This window comes from Dama dama, chromosome 5 (genome assembly GCF_033118175.1).
Source record: "Dama dama isolate Ldn47 chromosome 5, ASM3311817v1, whole genome shotgun sequence".
Classification (NCBI taxonomy): domain Eukaryota; kingdom Metazoa; phylum Chordata; class Mammalia; order Artiodactyla; family Cervidae; genus Dama; species Dama dama.
In genome coordinates, this window is record NC_083685.1 from 79,034,973 (window position 1) to 79,056,557 (window position 21,585).

The 21,585-nt window shown below is 56.9% G+C and overlaps 1 protein-coding gene across 2 annotated transcripts in view; it reads right to left on the reverse strand.

The window, feature by feature from the left end:
- Window positions 1-5,763: 5,763 nt before the first annotated feature.
- Window positions 5,764-21,585, reverse strand: part of CUEDC1 (CUE domain containing 1) — an 85,409-nt gene continuing 69,587 nt past the window's right edge. The window contains exons 4-12 of one of the 2 annotated variants that reach the window (XM_061142607.1): window positions 17,783-17,848; window positions 17,405-17,531; window positions 16,528-16,720; window positions 15,210-15,296; window positions 13,387-13,458; window positions 12,548-12,641; window positions 11,530-11,588; window positions 9,546-9,616; window positions 5,764-7,225 (exon numbers count right to left, since the gene is read on the reverse strand). In XM_061142607.1, the coding sequence (XP_060998590.1) occupies window positions 9,549-9,616; window positions 11,530-11,588; window positions 12,548-12,641; window positions 13,387-13,458; window positions 15,210-15,296; window positions 16,528-16,720; window positions 17,405-17,531; window positions 17,783-17,848 (766 nt within the window). In that variant the 3' untranslated portion in view covers window positions 5,764-7,225; window positions 9,546-9,548. The remainder of the gene's footprint in view (window positions 7,226-9,545; window positions 9,617-11,529; window positions 11,589-12,547; window positions 12,642-13,386; window positions 13,459-15,209; window positions 15,297-16,527; window positions 16,721-17,404; window positions 17,532-17,782; window positions 17,849-21,585) is intronic. The other variant, XM_061142608.1, reaches the window with a different exon arrangement.

Genomic DNA, 21,585 nt, shown 5'->3' on the forward strand with positions numbered 1-21,585 from the left:
AATGATTCATTCGTCCCAGAAACATTTCGGCACCTACCTGACCCAGTGCTGAGTCCTTAGAGAAACTGGCTGTCCAGAGAGGGAGACAGAGAGGCAAATCCATAATTGATGTCATACGCTGAATAATTTATTGACACTGTTGACTGGCTCGGCCTGCCATAACAAAAAACGACAGGACAAATGGCTTGAACAATAGAAATCTATTGTCTCATGGTTCTAGAGGCTGGAAGTCAGAAATCAAGGTGTTGGCAGGGTTAGTTTCTGCAGAGGTCTCTCTCCCGGGTTTGTAGACAGCTATCATCTCCCGTGCTTCACCGTCTTCCCTTTGTGTGAGTCTGTGTCCTCTGCTATGACATCAGCATACTGGATTCCAGCCCAAACTAATGACGTCACTTTAACTTAAAGGTCTCTTTAAAGATACTATCTCCAAACACAGTCACATCCTGAGGTACTGGGACCTCCGCATATGAATTTTGGAGGAACACCATTCAGCCCACAACACTGAGCAGTAAGTACTTGTACTGAATATTTCCATTTTCCCACCCAGGGTCACACCCTCTCTGTGCCCTTCTTCACCCTGCTCTGTAGCCCCGGAGGCTGACTTCTAGGATTGCATCCTCCAGCCCCTTGCCCTGTTCCCAGTCGGGTTCCAGCTGGTATCACCAACGGGTGGCATTGGCCTGGGACAGAGAAGAAGGAGGAGACAGAAGTTGCTCCCCACTCCCGCCGTCACCGCCCCCCAACTCCGCCCGCCATACAGTCCAGGACCATAAAGTCTGCAGGGCAGCCTCCACGCCCAGCTCTCTCCCGATTCCAGGCTTTGTCTCTGCCCTCCTTTTAGGCCTAGACACGGCCAACTGTGCCCGTCTGTACCCGCTATAGGGGCCAGGCCACCCTGGTGACTTCCCTACACTCTGCCCACATCTTTGTAATTAGTGCTCAGGAGCTTCTCTGAGAGAAAGAACAAGAGCATCTCCAATGACAGAACAGCTTTGGCAAGTGGATGCAATCCTGAATACTGCTGCTCACCTTTGGCAGGGAGCAGTTAGCTGTTGCTTTGAAAGAGGAGGCAAGCAAGAACATACATTCAGCCCACAGGACAAGGCCCAGGAAGATGAAGCGCTCGGAGGCGGGGGGTCTTCAAGGAGGCGGCAGGAGGGCCCCCTCTCACCTCCTGGCCAGACCCTCCCCTCCCCTACTCGAGGCCCACACCTCCACTTCCTCTCACAGTCAGCCGGGAAGGTGTGTCAGCCCCAGGACACACTCCACCAGACGGGACAGATATGTCCCCGGGGCCTGTTCACTCCCTCAGCTTATCGCTCCCATATGGCCGGCCTGGTCTTGTAACGCTGTCTGCTTGTCTGAGTCTGGGCCTCTTTGAAGCAGCAACCAGGACACTTATCTCTGCCTCCTGACACCCAGCCTGGTGCTGAGCCTAGAGCTGACTCTTAGAAAGACTTTTCTAGTTGAACAGCACCAAGAAATAAAACCAAGTTAGGGCAAATGAGGATGTGGTGATCTCAGCACTCGTTGCTGGAGGCCTTCCCTGGGTACACCCATGGGGAGAAAGCTGTGGTTCAATGGAAGCAGTCCTCCACCCCATCACACCCCGGGTCACTTCCAGTCCTGGTTGTCCTCTTTGCCTCACTGACAGATCTCTTTTACAAACCTCTGGGCCTCAGCTTTGTCTTCTGTGAAATGGGCAACATCATAGCACCCACCCACCACATAGCCTTGTTGTAAGGAGTCAGAGGGTTAACACCTGCAAAGTGCTTAAAACCGTGCCTGGTATATAGTAATTGTTCAACAAATAGGAGTAATGATGATAACGATTTCTGACCATTCCATGCCTAAGAGCAATAAATTACAACTTATTCAATTGTGTGTGTGTTAGTTGCTAAGTTGCGTCTGACTCTGCAACTGCATGGACTGTAGCCCCCCAGGTTCCTCTGTCCATGGGATTCTCCAGGCAAGAATACTAGAGTGGGTTGCCATCCCTTCTCCAGGGGATCTCCCCAACCCTGGGTCTCCTGCAATGCAGGCAGATTCTTTACCATCTGAACCACCACGGAGCACACCTAACAATTTTCAAGGCATTTTCACACGGCTGCCCATTCAGTGCTTCAGCAAACAGCAGACTTATCCCCAAGAAGAATCCAGTTTAGGCAAAGGAGAGAGAAGCACTTTATGCCTACCTGCCCTGGGAGGTCTCATGGTATCACCGTGGCTCCTGTTGTCGCCAAGGAAATAGGAGCCAGTTAGTCCTGACCTCTGGTTATCAAAATTAAAGGACAGTTGGAATCACACTATGGGGTTTTCTCAGCAGAAGATGAGACCCTTAAAAGCACACATTTCGGGGCTGGTGTGGGCCCTTCTTTTCTTGGGGAAGGCAGAGCCCTGCATCTTTAATGTGCCCCTGAAGCTCCTAGAATTCTTGGAAAATGCAGATTCTGACTCAGTAGGTCTGGAGTGAGGCTTGAATCTCTGCATTTTTAACAGACCTCCAGGCTGACACCAAGGCTGCTGGTCTGAAGATAGAGTCAGAAACTTGTGCAAGTTTGCCCCATGTATGACAAAACCCACTGAAATGTTGTGAAGTAATTAGCCTCCAACTAATAAAATAAAAAAAAAAAAGTTTGCCCCAGACTTTCCTGGTTTAGCATTGAAAGTTTTACATCGGAGAAAACCACTCAGTCCTGGAAAACCAGAACAGTTGATCACCATATCCACAGACCACACTTTGAATGGCAAGGTCAGAGCAAGGCAGCTCATGCTGAGTTTGTACTGAGCTCCACCAGTCCCTCCTGCAGAGTCCCTGGAATAATCCTCCTGGCCTGATTTAAAAAAAAAAAAAACAAAAAACTGTGAAATCTATAGAAATGACAGGCAGGGTAGATGCTGGTTTTGTGGACCTGAAGCTTATATAGTCTTAGTGGCCCTTTTAAGAAAAAAAAAGTACAAAAATATCTTTGCAGATTTTACCAAACGTAAGACCATGTGAACAGAGTAAACGTCGTCTGTCTGTTTGGCTTGAGGAAAACACAGGTGCTCAGGTCTTCCTTCTGGGAAGGTGGTGGTCTGGCCTTTCAGTGGCCCCCACCTGTCACTTCTAAGACAACCACCAGGTGGCAGTAGACCTGCACCGCCCCCTTCAACACCACTACCCGCCCCCACCATCAACTCCAGAAACTTCCAAACCTTCCTCCAGCGGGCCCAGCCAGCCAGTTCACCAAATATCAATCTAAGGCTGTGATAATGGGCGAAAGGGGTGCGATGCTTCTCCCTCAGTAGCACATCTGCCACTTAATGGAAATGCTAAAAGACTGTTTTTGTTACTAAAACCAGACAAAGGATGCTAACAGCTGACTTTCGGGCATGCTGTTGGAAATGCTCTGAAGCAGGTGGACCCTTCTGTGCTCTAGAGACTGCATTTGTGCCGGGGTTGTAAGTCGTACCACCTGTTCCCCCACCCGACTGTATCGCTCAGTGTTCAGGCACCAGCTCGGAGTTCAGCTGAAAGTGAAAGTGAAATTCACTCCGTTGTGCCTGGCTCCTTGCGACCCCATAGACTATACAGTCCATGGAATTCTCCAGGCCAGAATACTGGAGTAGGTAGCTGTTCCCTCCTCCAGGGGATCTTCCCAACCCAGGGATCGAACCCAGGTCTCCCGCATTGCGGGTGGATTCTTTACCAGCTGGGCCACCAGGGAAGCTGGCTGGGTTCAAATTCAGGTAGTACCACTTACAGAGTAAGGACCTGATTATCTCTGTGCTTCAGTTTCCTGATCTGGGAAATGGGAGGATTAACACTGACTTCACAGTATAGTTGCGTGATAAAATAACGTGAACAAAGCAGCCCAGGAAAGTGACTGACATGCAGGAAGCACTGATCAGCAGCTCCCAGTATCATCATTTCACGTCATGCCTGTCTTCTTCAAACCAAGTTCTCCTGTGTTTCCTGCAACCTCAACCCTCTAGCAGGTGCCTCAGGACACTAGAGAGGGGCTTCCCTGGCAGCTCAGTGGTAAAGAATCCACCTGCCAATGCAGGAGACGTGGATTCAATCCCTGGTCTGAGAAGATCCCGCTTGCCTTGGAGCAACTAAGTCCGGGTGCCACTCTACTGGGCCTGCGCTCTAGAGCCTGGAAGCCGCAGCTACTGAGGCCCGCGCACCCTGGAGCTCATGCTCTGCAATCAGAGAAGCCACTGCAGTGAGAAGCCCATGCAGCACGACTAGAGAGTAGCTCCCGCTCATGGAAATCAGAGAAAACCCTGCACAAAAGCGGAGACCCAGGGCAGCCAGAAATCAGGACATGAGCCCAGAGGGAGGGCTGAGACCCCTGCTATGGTAATAACAGCCTAGTTCTTCTGGGCACAGCATTCCCTAGGCCTGTGAGCTCCTCTCAAGTCGGGACTGAGCCCCGAGGACAGCAAAGCATAAAAAGTGGGAGGGGCTCTGGTTGGACCAAAGTCCAGAAAGTCGGGCTCATTTTTGCAGAAGGTGAATCTATAGGTATCACCTTGTGGATAGCAAGAACCCAGAACCCACAGATGAGCATAACGGAAAGGCAGATGGCTGGGGCAGTCACCTGGCCCAGCCCGACTCCTTCCTGGGTCCTCTCTATACTGTTCAGCCAGGAGGAATGCCTCATGGAGCAGGGGCCTCCCCTTCTGCACACCTGCAGGGCCTGGTAAGCTTTCTTTGCCTTTGTCAGCAAAGTGATGTCTCTGCTTTTTAATATGCTGTCTAGATTTGTCATAACTTTCCTTCCAAAGAACAAGTGTCTTTTTAGTCTCCTCTTGGTTTGCTGAGGTCCAGGTTCGGTTTCCCAGGGGGCACAGTGGTCAAGAATCCCTCTGCCAATGCAGGAGATGCAAGAGACGAGGGTTTGACCCCTGGGTCAGGAAGATCCCCTGGAGTAGGACATGGAAACCCGCTCCAATGCTCTTACCTGGAAAATTCCATGGACAGAGGAGCCTGGCGGGCTACAGTCCACAGAATCACAGAGCAGGACACAGCTGAGCACACAAACACAAACTCCAGGTCTGTCTGAGGCATCAATGGCTAAGTCCATTTACGAGCCCACCTTCATCCGCCTGGGCTGGGAGCAGGGCAGGGGTCTGAGCGGAATCTGTTCTTAGGGGAGGCAGGAGGGAGCTGCATTGTTTATCCAGAAGGAGAAAGGCCACTGAACTCCAACACGGCATTGAGGGAGACTTGGCCCGGGTGACTCGAGCCCAGAATCGAGATGTGTGCGGTTGAAGCCACAATGAGGCCCACGGCTCAATACCAGGAAGAACTTTTTAACCTTGAGAACCACTCTGTCTGAAAAGGGCACCAGCTCCCTCCTTGGGCAGTGAGCCCCCTGGCCCGGGAGGCAGTGGGGAGAAAGCCAGAGAGATCTGAACTGGAAGATCTCTGCGGGCCCTTTGAAGTCTGAGATTGCACATTCCCGCAGCCCCAGGCGCCCGATACTCTGGCAGCTTTCTGTTTATTTAGGGAAGTGATCGGCTGCAGAAGCTGCAACAGACTGTCCGCAAGTGGTTTACCTTCCCGGGCAGACAGAAAAGTGGGTGGCCCAGCAGGCGGGCGAGGCTGTGGTATCACCACAGGTGTTACCAGGGCCCCTGAGAGGCTGAGCCCCGGGTCCGCGTGAGCTGCGGGTGTGCCAGGCCGGCGGCCCCGGGGCGCGGGGTGCCCAGGGGTGCGGCAGTGCGGGGAGGAGAAGAGGAGGGTCAGCCCAGGCACCGTCAAGTCAGAGCACCAAGAGAACACCAAGTCTTTATTACACCAATTCCTACGAAACAGCTCCGGGAAAAAACCCACACGGAGGAGAAGAAACAGAACTAACAAAGTCACACACATGGACTGGGGCTCCCCTCTACTGCACGGGGGTCTGTGGGGGTTCGGCAGGGGGCCGAAGGGCAACCACACTTCCGCGGGATGGGGAGGTGGCCAGGGTCCCCCCCGGGCACTGCGGGGGGCACGCCAGGCCCTCTTTATCTCAGGGTGACTCGTGGCCATCCAGCCCCAGCGGGCCTGGCGTCTCCTCTCAACATTCCAACACTGTGCGGCCGGCAGGCTCCCCGCTCTAGCTGGAGCCTCTGACCCACCCAGGCTTCCCCCAGGTCAGCGCACCCCCATCTCCAGGCGGGGGGGGGGCGCCGCAGAGGCGGGGCTAACTGCCCCCCAGCCCTCCCGCTGGCAGTGGTTGGTGCTGGCTCAGGTCCGTAGGTCCTTTGTTCTCCTCCTGGCCATTCACCTTCTCGCTCTTGGCAAGGGGCACCCAGCACGCCCTTCTGGCCCGGGGCTGCAGGCCGGCTGGCAGCCTCTTCTTCACGCCCCCCAGCCCCACACCTTCCCGGGGTTACCGAGGAACTGACCACTGCCCACCTGGCGGCAGCGGAACTTCTAGTCCAGATGAGAGGTCAGCGCCGCTGGAGAGGGGCTGCAGGATCCCATCCAGAACTGGCTTTTTGTCTTCTGCCAGACTGAAGACCCCCCCCGCCCCACTAGAATCCTCCAGCTCCAGGGTGGCCTGTTTCCCCACCCCTCTGAGGACCCTTGCCAGCCCCCAACGGAGGCAGCAAGGAGCCCATGCAGAGCGGGCGGCAGACACGGCTCTGCAGGGCCCGTCACCCCTCAGACGGGGCTCCAGAGACCGCCCAGGGCTCTGTGAAGGGGTGGAGTGGAGGGGTGCGGGCCAGCGCCCCTGGGGGAAGCTGAAAGGCAGGAGGCCATGGGAAGGAAGGGCCCAAGGTGCCCAGAGGGAGCTGGAATGAGGGCGGGGGTCAGGCCATGTCTGTGGTCTCTCCTGCAGGACAGGAGGGAGGCAGGGGCTCCACCTCAGGCCAAGAAGACTCTGGTAGGATCATCCTCCCCTTTTGGGTATCCCCACCTTGCCTGCTTTCTGTTCGGTGTTTTTTTTTTTTTTTTTTTCTTTTTTTTAACAGAAGAGGGGTTAGAGCCTGCATTTCCATCCATTCCCCTTAGAACAGCCCGCTCACACGAGGCGCTGTGGTTGGCTCTTGCCTCGACCCTCCTCCCTTCCTGCAATCACAGCGGGCAACTTGGAAGTTCTGAGTCCCTTGGAAAGTGGCAGTGGCTGGGCTGGACTGTGGCCAGAGGATCACCGGGCCTCAGAACTCAAGCACCATCTGTCCGACGGCAGCTGGGATGCCTCCGCCGGTCGGATCGTCCCCAGCAAGGAGGAACTGCTGGTATCTGGTGGGAAAGAGGGATGGGAGAGGTCTTTTTCAATGGAGGCCCGTGGTCTTCCCTCATCACTAGTTCCTGGAGAGAGAGTCTGGGGCAGAAGCTTCTAAACACAGGGGCCCTCTCCTTCCCCCAAGGGACTCTGTATCAGCCTTGGAACTCGGCCTGGGGTCACACACGCCAATCCAAGGTCCTAGAAGCATCCCAACGTGCAAACCAGGGGGGCCTCCGGCTGCTAGAGGTGGAGTGGGGGTCTGGAACGCTTGGTGGATGTGAAGCTTCTGTCTGTGGAGGGCTGAGGACCGAGCCGGTACCTGACCTCTTTTGTGACCAGACGCAGCGGAACTCACTCAGCAGAACTACACAGAACTACACCCAGGGTGCTTGGAGGGGCAGAAAAGCAAAATGGGGCCGGAACTTGGTAGAACCCCACACCAAGCTGAGGAGCCTTCACGCAGAAGACCCTTTCAGAGGGCGAGCGAGAGACGGGGGACTCAAGAGGCATCCTGGTGATGGCTGAGAGAGCAGGGGCAGGGAAGAGCCCACAGCCCTGAGCCAGGTGATGAGAGTCTGCAGGGCGATGATGAAAAGGATAGAGAAGAGAAGTGAAGGGGGGCATCAGGAGGAGAGGACTGTCTGGCTTCAGTGAGTGGACACCCAGTGCCAGGAAGACCGTGGTGGGCACAGCGGGGGCTGAGGGACAGATCTGGAGAACCAACATGGAGAGCCAGGCTTTGGAGCCAACCGCACACAAGTGTGGCTGTCAAAGAGGCTGGTGACGCAGCTGGGGGGAGTGGGGGGTAGGGAGACTTTGAGGAGGGTCAAGGGCAGAGCTGCCAGGAGAGCCGGGGGCCCAAAGGCGCACAGAGAAGCAACAGCAGAGAGAACGGGGGCCCAGGATTGCTGGGGCCGCAGGAGGCCGCGGGGTGACAATGGGCACAGCATGCAGAAGATAGCGCCAGGGCCGGACCGTCAGAGGCCCCCGAGCAGGCAGGTGATGGCAAGCCAATCTGGGGGGGCAGCCAACCCAGCATGGGCGAAGGAGGGTGCGGCTTCTCTCAGGTTGGGTGGCTCACAGCATATTGAGGACTCCTGGCTTTTAAGATGGGAAGCAGGGGGATATAGGCTTGAGCATGGAGCTAGAAAGGGAAAAGGTGGACCATTCAGGAGAGAAATAAGTGATGAGCAAGCTCCTGTCAGGGGGTGGCTTTGGGCCAATGGGAAGGATGGACGTGGCAGTAACATTGTGTGGGAGGGGGGTCCTTCCCCTGGCTGGGTTTGTTTATTTTTCCAGCATTCCAGATGACAGGGACATGCGGCTGCAGTAACACGGGTGAGGAAAGCCTCAGAGCACAGCAGGGGTGTGAAGGTGCCTGATGGGAGGGTGTAGTGGCAAGTCAACTGGACGTGAAGGCCAGAGGCCCAGGCCGAGGACAGAGGGCTCCGTACTGTCCCTGGCTGCATCCCCCGCACTCTGGGACCAGCACAGCAACCGGGGCAGGGTGGACAGGCAGCCTCATGGTGGGGGAGGTGCTGGAGGAGGGACCGGGTCCACGAACCCTAGGGGAGGTGCCGGCATCTCCTGGTCCCTCCCCGGGGATGGTCCTGGGGGAGGCGTTGGCATCCCCTGGTCCTCCCCCGGGGATGGCCCTGGGGGAGGCGTCCACATCCCCTGGTCCTTCCCCACCCTGGGGGAGGTGTCGGCATTCCCTGGTCCTCCCCTGGGAATGGTCCTGAGGGAGGCGTTGGCATCCCCTGGTCCTTCCCAGGGGTGGAGCTGGGGGAGGTGCTGGCATCCCCTGGTCCCGCCCCAGGGATGGCCCTGGGGGAGGCATCCCCTGGTCCTTCCCCTCCTGGGGGAGGTGTCTGCGTCCCCTGGTCCTGGGACGCACAGGAAAAGAGAAGGAAAACCAGACTGCAGGCCCAGGGCTCCAGCCAGAGACAGGGCTGCCTTGAGAGGGGCCATGTCCTCATCGCCTCCACCACTGAAGCCCAAGCCGGCAGAGGAGAGGCGGTGTGGACCCGGCCGGGGTGAAGCCATCTCCACTTTTCCCACACTGTTCTTAGCATGCTGTGTGTGTCCTGGACTTTCTTCTCAACTATTCAAGGTCAAAGCTGGTTTTTCTTTTCCTGTTCCTAGCATCTGGCACAGGCAGGTGTGATTATCTTTTGTCAAATGAATAAATAATGGAGAAAACGCAAACCACGAGCTCCCCAGTCACAACACCTAGGGGAAGAACTGGGCCTGCAGCATCTAGTTGCCTGAGCCCGCCACCCCCACCCCAGGGAGACAGCAGGCAGTCCCGGGCAGGGCGGCCCCGGGCCTTACCTCCTACTGCCCTTCCTTAAGGGCGTCCTCCACCGTGGGCACCTCCTGTCGCCTCCCCCGGAAGTCTTCATCTGAAACGCAGAGGAAAGGACCTCAGCACCCCCACTGCACAGCCTCGCTCAGGCACAGCCCCCAGGCTGGGGAAGACGGCTGACCCTGCTCTCTCAACCGCAGCGGCTGAAGTACACGCTGCCCCCTCGGGGCCTGGGCAGAGGCCACGGGTGTGGGGTCAGGACCCCTGGCTGCTGCTCTGCCTCCATCTCTGAGCTCTGAGAACTCGGGCAAGTTTTTCCCTCAGTTTCTTCATCTATAAAATGAGATGCGGGACATGGGACTGTCCAGATGACCTGCAAGGCCCTTCTGGCCCTTGTTTCTGGATGTCTCCTGACCACCGAAGGGCCCTTCTGCTCTGGTTCACCAGAACCAGGGCTCAGCTGTGGGTCCAGGGAGGTCTGAGGCAGCATCTTCTGGCCCACATGCCATTGGGAGGGACTGAACGGAGGTTGAAAGGCCTCTGGGCCCCAACACCAAAACTGCCCAGAGCACGGTTCTCAAGGCGAGGTCCCTCCATGTAGTTGGGCTTGTCTGTCCCCTCACACCCCAGAGAATATTCCCCAGAAGCATCACCCAGCTCTTTGTGCTCCAGGTAAAGATCTAGGTGATGTGGCTGGGCCCCCTTTCAGAAGTGAAAGGAAAGGAGAGGCAATGGGGACCAAGTTCAGTGCAGTCGCTCAGTCGTGTCCGACTCTTTGCAACCCTATGGACTGCAGCACGCCAGGCCTCCCTGTCCATCACCAATTGCCGGAGTTTACTCAAACTCATGCCCGTCGAGTCAGTGATGCCATCCAACCATCTCATCTTCTGTCGTCCACTTCTCCTCCCGCCTTCAATCTTTCCCAGCATCAGGGTCTTTTCCAATAAGTCAGTTCTTCACATCAGGTGGCCAAAGTATTGGAGTTTCAGCTTCAGCATCAGTCCTTCCAATGAACACCCAGGACTAATTTCCTTTAGGATGGACTGGTTGGATCTCCTTACAGTCCAAGGGACTCTCAAGAGTCTTCTCCAACACCACAGTTCAAAAGCATCAATTCTTTGGCGCTCAGCTTTCTTCACAGTCCAACTCTCACATCCATACATGACCACTGGAAAAACCATAGCCTTGACCAGATGGACCTTTGTTGGCAAAGTAATGTCTCTGCTTTTTAATATGCTATCTAGGTTGGTCATAACTTTCCTTCCAAGGAGTAAGTGTCTTTTAATTTCATGGCTGCAGTCATCATCTGCAGTGATTTTGGAGCCCAAAAAAATAAAGTCTGACACTGTTTCCACTGTTTCCCCATCTATTTCCCATGAAGTGATGGGACCAGATGCCATGATCTTAGTTTTCTGAATGTTGGGCTTTAAGCCAATTTTTTCATTCTCCTCTTTCACTTTCACCAAGAGGTTCTTTAGTTCTTCTTTACTTTCTGCCATAAGGGTGGTGTCATCTGCATATCTGAGATTATTGATATTTCTCCCGGCAATCTTGATTCCAGCTTGTGCTTCTTCCAGCCCAGCATTTCTCATGATGTACTCTGCATATAAGTTAAATAAGCAGGGTGACAATATACAGCCTTGATGTACTCCTTTCCCGATTTGGAACCAGTCTGTTGTTCCATGTCCAGTTCTAACTGTTGTTTCTTGACCTGCATACAGGTTTCTCAGGAGGCAGGCCAGGTGATCTGGTATTCCCATCTCTTTCAGAATTTTCCAGTTTGTTGTGATCCACACAGTCAAAGGCTTTGGTGTAGTCAATAAAGTGGGACCAAGTTGGGGGGACCGATTTCTTTGGGTCAGCTGCCCACCAACCCTGATACGTGTCCCATAGTTGGGAATGCCTGCTCTGACAGGCTGGGTTCACCTGTGAAACAGCCAGGCCCTACTCTTGGAGGACTACCCATCATGGCAACTCAAAGCTCCAGCCTCCCTGCCCTCTCCACCTTACCACAAGCATGGCCCTCCACGTCATCCAGGAGATTGGCTGTTGACGCCGCAGCCCCCAGCCTGCCGGGCTGTTCAGGAAAACTGTCCCAGGGATTAGTGGGCACTGCCTCGGGGCTCCCAGGCCTCCCCACTCCCTGGCCCTGGCCTTCTACCTCCCAGCCAGAGCTCAGGAGGCCTCCCTCACACCAGCCTTATCCCTGCCAATGCCCCAGTACCTCCACAGGCTCCTTTTCTGGGGGTCAGCTGAGTAGCCAGGCTCTGACTCTCACCCGGCTCCCAATTCTGGGGACAACTTTCTTTCTGTTCTCCTTTGGCTGCTCTGGTGGCTCAGAGGGTAAGGAGTCTGCCTGCAATGTGGGAGACCTGGGTTTGATCCCTGGGTTGGGAAGATCCCCTGGAGAAGGGAATGACCGACCGCCCACTCCAGTATTCTGGCCTGGGAAATCCTGTGAACGGAGGAGCCTGGTGGGCTACAGTCCATGGGGTCAGAAAGAGTCGGACACGACTGAGTGACTTCACTTCTTCGCTTCATTGGCTGCTCAGCATCTGACATCCTGGACCCTGTCTGATAAGCATGGGTGGGAACCTGGGTAATATTGTGGAAGGCTGTATTTTTTTTTTGGAGGAACTAAGACTGAGAAGGCAGGGCCAACACCTGTGAAATGAGGAGGTGGGAAGGTCCGTGGAGCAATTCAACTTAAGAAATCAGGGAAAGGTTTGCTGATTTCGATGGAAGAACCAAGTTTTCTCCCAAGATGACCCCAGAAAAAAAGTTTAAAAGTGGTAGGACAACTTCTGAGCCCACAGCAGGTTGACACTGGCCTGCTCCCCACGCCTGGGGGTGGGGGTGTCAAGAAATGGCACCCAAAGATGAGGCTGCCCGTGGAGACGGCAGGGGGGCGAGGGAGGGCCCAGCCCCACTCCCGGGGAGGGCGCGGCCCGAGGGAGCACAGTGCGGGACTTCAGTGCCCTTTGCGTCCACCGCCGCCGCCACCCAGCACCAGGCTGCAAAAGGATACGACTGATGCTTCAGCAAGTGTTTCCTCTTTGATTTCCTCATCTTGGTCTTCTCCGAGAAGGCCCTGGCCAGCTCAAACAGCTTCCTCCGGGTGGCTGGGGACAAAGAGACCTGTGAGCCAGCAGCCCCCAGGACCGGGGCAGGCTGGTGGGGGAGTTACTGCAGGTCAGGGCCCACTGCCCGCAGCGGAGATCCGGGTGTGCCTCCTGGCCCCGCTGGGACAGCCAGCCACGCATCTGGGCTTTCTCTCCAGCCACCTCCCCGTCTCCCGCCTCCACCTCCAGAGCTGGCTCTGGGATTTCCATGACTAATCCAAGACTCTCTCTGAAACGGGGCCTGAGGGCATGGCAGCCTTGTTCACGCGTGGCTGTGTGTCTGTCGGATGGAGGGGGACAGGAAGGTGTGCCCAGGCTGGCGGGACTCCGTGAGAAGAGGCCACCGACCCAGCAGGCCTCCCACCCACGGTAAGTGGACCGAGCTTGGCCTCCCCACTCGGTTGGCCCTGGCCAAGCAGTCGCCTCAAAGCACAGAGAATGTGAACTCTAAAGTGGGGTGGGGTGGGGTAGGGGGGGGTGTTCCCAGTACAATCTTATTTTTCTGCAGACAGCTGGCTCAAGAGGATTTAAAACTTAATTTGTCTCCAGACTCAGCTGCACAGGGAAGTGAGGTAGGGAAGCGGAGGGAGCCAGTCAGTGATTAAAATGTCACTTTGGTTCACCAAGAATCAGTGGGCACTTAAAAATACCAGGTGGCTCCCTCCCTTCCCAGGAAGCCACAGGCCTGTTTGGGAATAGCTGGGGCGGGGTGGGGGGAGGAGGGGAGGGCGTGGGCCGGACTCACATTTTCCCATGTGTTTCAACTTGTCCCTGAATAAGGCATCTTCAGACACAGCGGGGTTGGCGTCGCTGTTTCCTGGAAGGGGGAAGACATCTCTGAGGGCCAGCTGGAGAGGGACAGTGCCCTGGTTGAAGCCCGAGGCGGTGGGTCAGGATTGTCTCCCCAGCACAGGGGCTCGGCCCCACCCTTCCAGGTGAGGAGGGGCGCACAGGCTTCCTCCCGGAGGAAGCTGCAGGCAGGGAGTCCCACTAGGCTTCAACGAGCACTTGCTTCCTTCCTCATCCAAGTCTCACTTTCCCCTTTCCTGTAAAAACTATGTGCAGAGGGCTGGCTCCCAACCGTCTGCTCCTCTGACCACTTTGTGTCCCGCGAAGGCTCTTTGGGAGCTTGAAATCAGCTGTGACTGGAGTGTTCACACCATGGAAGCTACCAGATGCCAGGCACCGGGGCTTCCCCTGCACCCCTATAGGCTGTTGAAAGTTCACCCGCATGCGGCTGGCTGGCCTGTGTCCTGACGCGGTGTGAGAATTAACACAGCAATGGAAGCAGGCTCAGGGCACACAGCAGGCACCCGCGTGGGGATGCCCTTCTCCCCCAGCCAGGGTCCACTCTCCATAACTCCCCCAGACACAGAGTTTCTGACTCATTAGACCATAAGCAGGAACGAGAATAGGGCGAGTCCCTAAATCAGAACCCAGCCTGCCAGCCGGAGACTCCCAAACCACTCAGCACCCACCTGGGCCCCTCGCTGCCCTCCTAAGGCCCCCACGCTAATCCCAAGTCACCTTGTCCACTAAGTCCCTGTGAGTCATTCTGATCCATCTCAGCCATCCTGGTGTCTATGGTTAATTCGGGATCAAGGACATGCGGCTGCCGTTAAACCCCCCGCTGCACATCTGGTGGGGTGTAAGCTCCCAGCCTGTTGCTTATGAATCAGTTCCACAGGATTTTCTCTCTCCAGGCTGGGGTCAACTGAATTCCCCCTCTTTCTGCCCCCCTCCTCTCCTCCCCTACTCAATGAAAGATCTGTTTGGGGCAAAAGTTGTACATTCTTCCTCTGAGGCGGGAGGCCTGTGTGTGAGAGGCGGGCACCAGCTGACCAGGGGCCAGTGTACATACACACACAGAATCCAGATGTTGAGAGTGGAACCAGGGCCCTAGAGGGGTCCCCAGCTCCAGCTCCACCCCTATCTGTGCAGCCCAGTAGCCTGCTGTCCACCCTGGGCCCTCCTTCAGCTGCTTGGGCAATTCTTGCTTCTCACCATCTTGTATATGAAACTTTCAAAATTCTCTTTCTGCAATACTAAGGCAGGGCCTGGCCTGAGAGGGTTGATATTCCCCAGGTACCGAATGAATGAATGAACCTTCCCCAGATGGACCCTCCCTGTCTCCCAGTGTGTGTTTGCTATAATTAACAAGTGTGTCCTCAGCTTTGCTGGTTCGGGCTCCCTGTTTCTTGGAGGCATCTCCTGCACTCCCTATAAGACCATAAGCTCCCCTGGGGCAGTGCCCTGGTCTCTGAGTCCCTTGCCACCCCCAGAACCCCATGGGACATTATGTGGTATGCTGTGTCCCCTTCTTGCCCAGGCTCCAAGCGCCTCTAAGGAGCAGAGCCAGTCTGCGGGCCGGCCCCAGGTGAGGGTTCCAACAGCCGCTGGGTTGGCAGGAACCAGGGCTGCCGAGCGGAGGGCCCGTCTCACCGCTCGGGGCGTATGATGATGGGGCAGAACCATCTTCTGCAGCCTGTTCCCCACCCTCTCTCCAAACTCCCGGGGGCGTGAGCCCCCTACACCCTCCAGGCCTCTCTCTTGGGAAGGCAAGGTTACCTGGGACAGGAGAGGGAAAGTCAAAGTCATTTCCCACGGCCACGCTGCTGGATGTAGTTGACTTCTGGGACTCATATTTCAGTCGATCTGGAAAAGGCCCACAGTCTGGTCAGGGGAGCTAGCTTCCACCCGGGGGCCACCTGAGCTGAGAGGTGGTTGGAGGCCAAACCCTGAGAATCTCACACACACACACACACACACACAAAACATGTGCACACGTGACACCTATGGGCTCTCAAAGAACCAGAACTCTCAAAGACACAGAAAGCACTGCCCTGACAACTGCCTGGAATGTCAGAATGTCAAAATTAAAAGGCCCCTGAGAAATTGGATCGTCCAGCCCTTCATCTAAAAGGAAAGGCCTGGAGACTCCCAGCATCTTTACTGCAGAGCTGGGTCCAGCCTTGGGCTCCTCTGTCTCAGGCCAGACTTTCCCTGCACGCCATGCTCCTAACCGAAACACAATGCCAGTCACACACACATGTACACACGAACCCCTCTCCCACAGGCCCCTCGCTGTACCCCACCCCAAACCTTCCCACTCTAAAGGGGGAAGGCAGCCAGGCTCGGGGGAGTAGGATCCTTGGCCCAGAGACAACCCAAACACCCCCAAACCCTCCAGAAAAGTGAAAAAGTGAAAGTGAAGTCGCTCAGTCGTGTCTAACTCTTTGCGACCCCGTGGATTGTAGCCCGCCAGGCTCCTCTGTTCATGGGATTCTCCAGGCAAGAGTACTAGAGTGGGTTGCCATTTCCTTCTCTAAAACCCTCCAGAGGCCCTGCTCTAATGTCCTCTGCTCAGGGAGGCATGCACCCTGGCACCCACCTACCCAGACCCTCTACTTCTGAAGCTCCAGTCACACAGGGCAGACACCAGCGCCTGGCACAGAGCAGAAGTCAGGGGGGGCAAGCAGGGGCAGAGCTCAGAGGGCGCCCCTCTCTCCCGCTAAGCCCCAGAGTGGGGGAGGGCTGGCTGGTGACTCAGGTCCCTGTGAGCAGACCTCTGCTTCCCAGGTGGCGGTAGAGGTAAAGAACCTGCCCGCCAGTGCAGGAGACATAAGAGACGCAGGTTCCATCACTGGGTCGGGAAGATGCCCTGGAGACGGGCAATGGCAACCCACTCCAGTATTCTTGCCTGGAGAATCCCATGGACGGAGGAGCCTGGTGGGCTACAGTCCATGCGGTCGCAAAGGGTCAGACGTGACTGAGTGACGAACAGTTTCACACTTTCACCAGGACATCTCAGACCTCCAGCTCAGAGCCCCAGGCTAAAGCCAACATCACCCCGCCTTGGCCCGGAGCACCTGCCCCAGGGGACCACCTCTCTCCAGGGCAAGCAGGAAGTCACGGTTGCGCTGCAGCTCCTTCATGAACTCCTCGTTCTGCAAGAAGAGCGCAATCCTCTCGTCCTCCAGGTACTGCTTCCAGCGGCTCTCCTGGTCCCTGGGCTCAGGCCCCACCGCGGGGGGCAGGCTGCCCTCTGTGCTCACAAGCTTGGAGCCCCTGGAGGTGGCCTGAGGAGGGGAGCAAGCATGTGGATCACCTACTCACAAGGGTGCGCACTGCGCCAACACCCATGCGCACCGGGGGTACACGTCCTTCCCTTCCAGGATGCTGCGGCCACACCCTGAGGCCAGGACCTCCTCTACCCAGAGGGAGTTGTCAGCCAAGACCCAGCTTTACAGACCAGAGCCCTCTGTGCTGAGGAAGCATCAGGGGCTTAAGAACTACTCCCCCCTCCCCAGCTTGGCACCTTGGACCTTCCCACCAATGTTTCCTTTGTCAAAACCTGAATAGTCCTAAAGAGTGATCTTCAAATAGCTCAGGGTCCCCATACTCATACTTTCCTTGTCCTGTCTCAGAGGAGACCGCTTGCAAGGGCCAGCCTCTGGGGAGAAGCACCCTGGCCCTTTCCCAGGGGAAGGAAGGAAGGAAGGTGCTCTGCCTTTCTGCCACTGAATGACCCCTCCCACCCCTGCCCCCACGCCCCTCCTGCCAGCCAAGGGTGATGCGGGCCGCCAGAGCATCCTGAGTGGAAGGGAACACCATACAGGCCCCGACTGGGAAGCAGGCTTTTGGTTCAGTCTTCCTTCCCTACCACCCCAGGGCAGCTCCACCTGAGCTGAAACGTCAGGGGGCGGTCAGAGACTGGTGCGCACACAGACACTGCACAGACTGGGAGCGGGGGGCCCCGTTACCTGTATGCTGTCCAGCTGCTGGGGCAAGATTCGGAGAAAGTCTTCAGGGAGGTTGCCCAAAAGTGGGGGGTTCCAGTTCCGGTAACGGCTCTGGCTGGAAGGGGGCACGGAGCCCAGCACGTCGATGCTGCAGGGCAACAGGTGAGGATGAGGAGGGAACAGTCAGGCCTACACATGGGGGTCCAGGCCCATCACACCATGTGGTGGTGTGTCAGAATGGCACCGTGTGCCCAAGCATCCCACCGCCTCCAGCACTGGCTGACCCCTCGCCTCTGGGCCTAGACGCCTACTGTGCCAGTCACTGCTTCCAGCCACCCAAGGTCTGCAAGCTCTCTGGGCCTAGGGGCTTCCCCAGCGGTCCAGGGGCTAAGACTTCACCTTCCAATGCAAGGGGTGCAGGTTCGATCCCTCGTCAGGGAGGTAAGATGCCACATGCGTCTTGGCCTAACAAACAAACAAAAGGTCTCTGGGCCTAGAGAGGTCTGTGTTTGCGGAGCTCATGTTGGGTGTGGACACGGATGCAGGGGTCACAGCCCTTCAGCCTTCTGTCTCTAGCATCCAGCATAACACGAGCTCCTGGGTGCTGAGTGATAGGTGTGCTCTGGGTGAATAGATACCCAGCGTGGCCAACAGCCCAGCCCTCCCCAGCGTCAGTTTGCTGGGATCAGGGGACACAGGACACCAGGGTCCCTAGGGGGCAAGGAGACCCAGGCTCCAGGCCTGGTGGGTGGTCCCGGGGGAGACCGTGTCCCCTGTGGGGCTGTCCCCTCATCTGCAAACCGCTGCCCCCCTGCCCAGGTGCGTGGGAGCCCCTCATGAGGCTGCCTTGAACAGCAAGCTGGAAAGGCACGCGGAGGGTGGAACCAGCAGGGGCTGCTCTCCTGGCCGCAGGCAGAGTCCACAGCAGGAGGAGGGATAGGAAGGGGGCCGCGGGCACGTGCGCGCCCTGACCCCCGGCCTCCCGCCCCGCCCTCCGGGCCTGAGGGCAGCCTGGGGCCGGGCCAGGAGCTCCCCACAGCTCCCCGGCGGCCTGCAGCGTGGCAACCGCAGAACACGTGTTCTGCTGAATCAGGGAAATGACACATGGGGAAGGCAGGCGAGCGCCGGGGGCGGTGGGGGCCGCTCTCGCGGGCCGGCTTTGATTTGGTCTCCAGCTCCAGGAATCCCGCCCGCCCACTCACTGGAGGGGAGCTTTTCCGGGCTGCCACTGACGATGGAAATAACTTCCTTTCCTTTTCTATTTTGGGCGGGTGGCCTGGCGGCCCAGGGGGAAGGGCGGGGGTGGCAGCAGACAGGATAACAAGCTGCTAAGTGCGTGGTGGGAGCGCAGCTCCAGACGGCAGCCAGGGAACCCCGGGCCCCTCTGCTGTACAGACACAGGAATGTTCCAGAGGGGCAGGACGGGGGCGGGGGGCGGGCTGGGGACTCCGAATCTGGGCGCGTTTCCTGCTTCATCACTTCTCCGCCTCCCGACAGAGTTGGCAACTTCATTTTGCTCCAAGGGCCAGACCACCCCTCAGCCCACCCCACCCCACCCCCGCTACTCCCGGCACCCTGGAGAAATCGCCTCCAGCCTCACCACCCTTCCTGTGGTTTCAGAGTCTTCACTGGGACATGGGTGCCCACCCCAACTCAACCACACCCAGAGTCACCCAGGTAAGCCCTGGAGAGCGCCCCAGAGTTGCAGCTGGCCCCCTGTAGCCATTTGTTACTGAGCACCCAAGTGGGGAGGGGGACAAGGAGCTGGAGGTGAGGGTCCCTCGATGCTGGGCCCACGGCCCTGGAGGAGGGGGCTGGCTGAGCCCCCTGCCCTGGCTCAGGCTGAGATGAGGTCAGCCCACAGCTGCGAGAGCCAGGGGGGGCCCTGAGCACAGGCGGCCCAGGCACCTCCATTGTGGTCAGAAAGGAATGTCAGAAATGAGCTGAGAGGCAAATGAAAACTTCCAAGGCTGTAATTTCAACAGAAGAACAGCAGGTGGCCTGTGAGGAGGGGTGCTGGGGCTTCAGAGCATCTTTCATTCAGGAGAAAGAGGCAAGGACAGGCTGGGGGAAGAAAGGAGAGGGAAGGCTGGGAAGCCTCTTCTGGCCCAGAGTTTCTGCCTCTGCACCCAGAACTAGAACTCCAAGTGCCAACAGACTCAGACCCCCAGGCTTACCTGAAGAATATCAGAGCCTAGGATTTCAGCAACAAGCCTTCCAAGCAAGACTTTTGGTAAAGGCAAGGAGGCCCAGGTGGGGCCAGGCCTGTCCCCGGGCACACAGATCCTCCTGGTGAAACCTGGGCCCCGGGGTCCCGGCACTCCAGGCATGCTCCCTGCCTCTCTGCACCCCAGCAGCTCCCAAACCCTGCTCCACCTTTGGTCTCAAAGGCAGTCCAGTGCCTGGAGGTGGCAGAAAGGAGCCAGGCCATTCCTGCCCCACCCCCTCAACTCAACTCTGATGGTCCCCAGCAGCCAGAAGGAGATGCTTAAAACACTAACCTGATCCCACCACCCTCCTTCTTGAACCCCTGGGTGCAGGATAAGGTCAGAGCTCCTTGGAGGACCCAGGTGGGCTTCCACTGTCTGCCGGCCTCAGTCTCACCAGGCCTTTTCACACTTCCTGGAGTTCTCTCGGTTGGTGCCCTGTCTCCTGCCTCCAGGCCTTTCTTTGCGTGTGTTGTTGCCTTTGCCTGGAATGCCCTCCTGTTCCGCTTTGGCAGATTGCAGCTTGGACCTCAGCTCCTCTGCTGCCTTCCCTGGACTGCCCTGTCTGTTCCCGCCCCCAGACTCCGATCTCCCTGGGAGGTCAGGGTAGCAGGGTCCTCACCTCTGTATCACACACAGCTCAGCACCTGTCCGCTTCAGATGGCTCCTAAAAGCTAGAAACGCATGTCCTGGATGGAGAGACTGCATGAGGCCCTGGGGGCGGGGGTGGGGGTGGGAATCTGGGCCATCTGGGCCTAGCAGAGCCAGCCCAGAGCACCGCGGCAGGTGTTCAGAGGTGGGGCCTGCTTCTTCTGAACACCAGCCTCTGGGGGCAGCCTTAACCCTGGTCTCAGTGTTCACCGGCAGAGCTGACCTCAGAGGCCCGCTGTGCAGCCGGGTGGGGCGTCTGCTGACACGTCTGGTTCATACCTGGGCCCGTGCTAAGTGTCCCACACACAGCATCTCGTTCAACCCTCACCAGAGTGCTGAGACGGGGATGAGTGTTCCCATTTCACAGATGAGGCAAATGGAGCCCAGAGAGGGTAAGCAGCGAGCCAAAGGCACCTCGAGAATCAGGAGTTAGACGGCTGAGGGAGGGGGAGGTGGGGAGAACATGGCCTCATCTGACTCCACAGCTCACAGGCTCTCTTCCCTGAATCCACCCCCAGCCCAGCAAAGCCTTCCTGTCCAGGTCAGGCCCCTGAACTTCAGGCAAGGGCAGTGGCTCGTCCAAAGTCACAGGGTGTGAGTGAGGCTTCCAGAGCCTTGGTCTAGTGCGGAGGTCGCTCTGTCCCCCACTGGGGCTCCTATCAACAGGCTGCATGACCTCTGCCCTCCTCCACCGATGATACCCGGGGAGGGAGAGAAGGATGCAGCTAGGATATCCGTGCCAGTTTACAGTGGGATGCTGTCTCTGATGGGCTAAGTTTTCCCTTCTGAAAAACAGGTAGAACTATTCTGCCTAATAGAAACTGAACTATTTTTTTCTTTTTTGCAAAAGCATCTTGGAATATTTAAAAAAATGTCAAAGGAAAATCATTTAGCCCTGGGCATCGTGACCCATCCTGGGCTGCAAGTCCTACCAAGATTTCACCCAGACTATCCACTTATGCCTCCCTCATTACAGCCTCAGCTCTGCTTCTGTCCCTGACTTCAAACAATGCTCCCTACTCCCAACAACTTCACAGGCCACTATCCGCTCCCTGAGCTACAATCACAGAGGTTTTTCTCATTAGGGGATGACAGGACACAGCAGGGGATGGCATTTATTGGCTCTGGAGTCAGAATGACCTGGGTTCAGGTTCCAGCTCTGTGGTCTTAGGGAAGTTCTGAAACCTCTCTGGGGCTCAGTTTCCTCATCTATAAAATGGGGACAACACCAGTGCCTACCTCACAAGTTGTTAGATGGTTTGAAAGCTGTGGTACAGGTAAAGAACCTTGCCATTTTCTGGCATTTGAAGGGGGCTTAATAATGGGAGTTGTTATTGTTAGCTA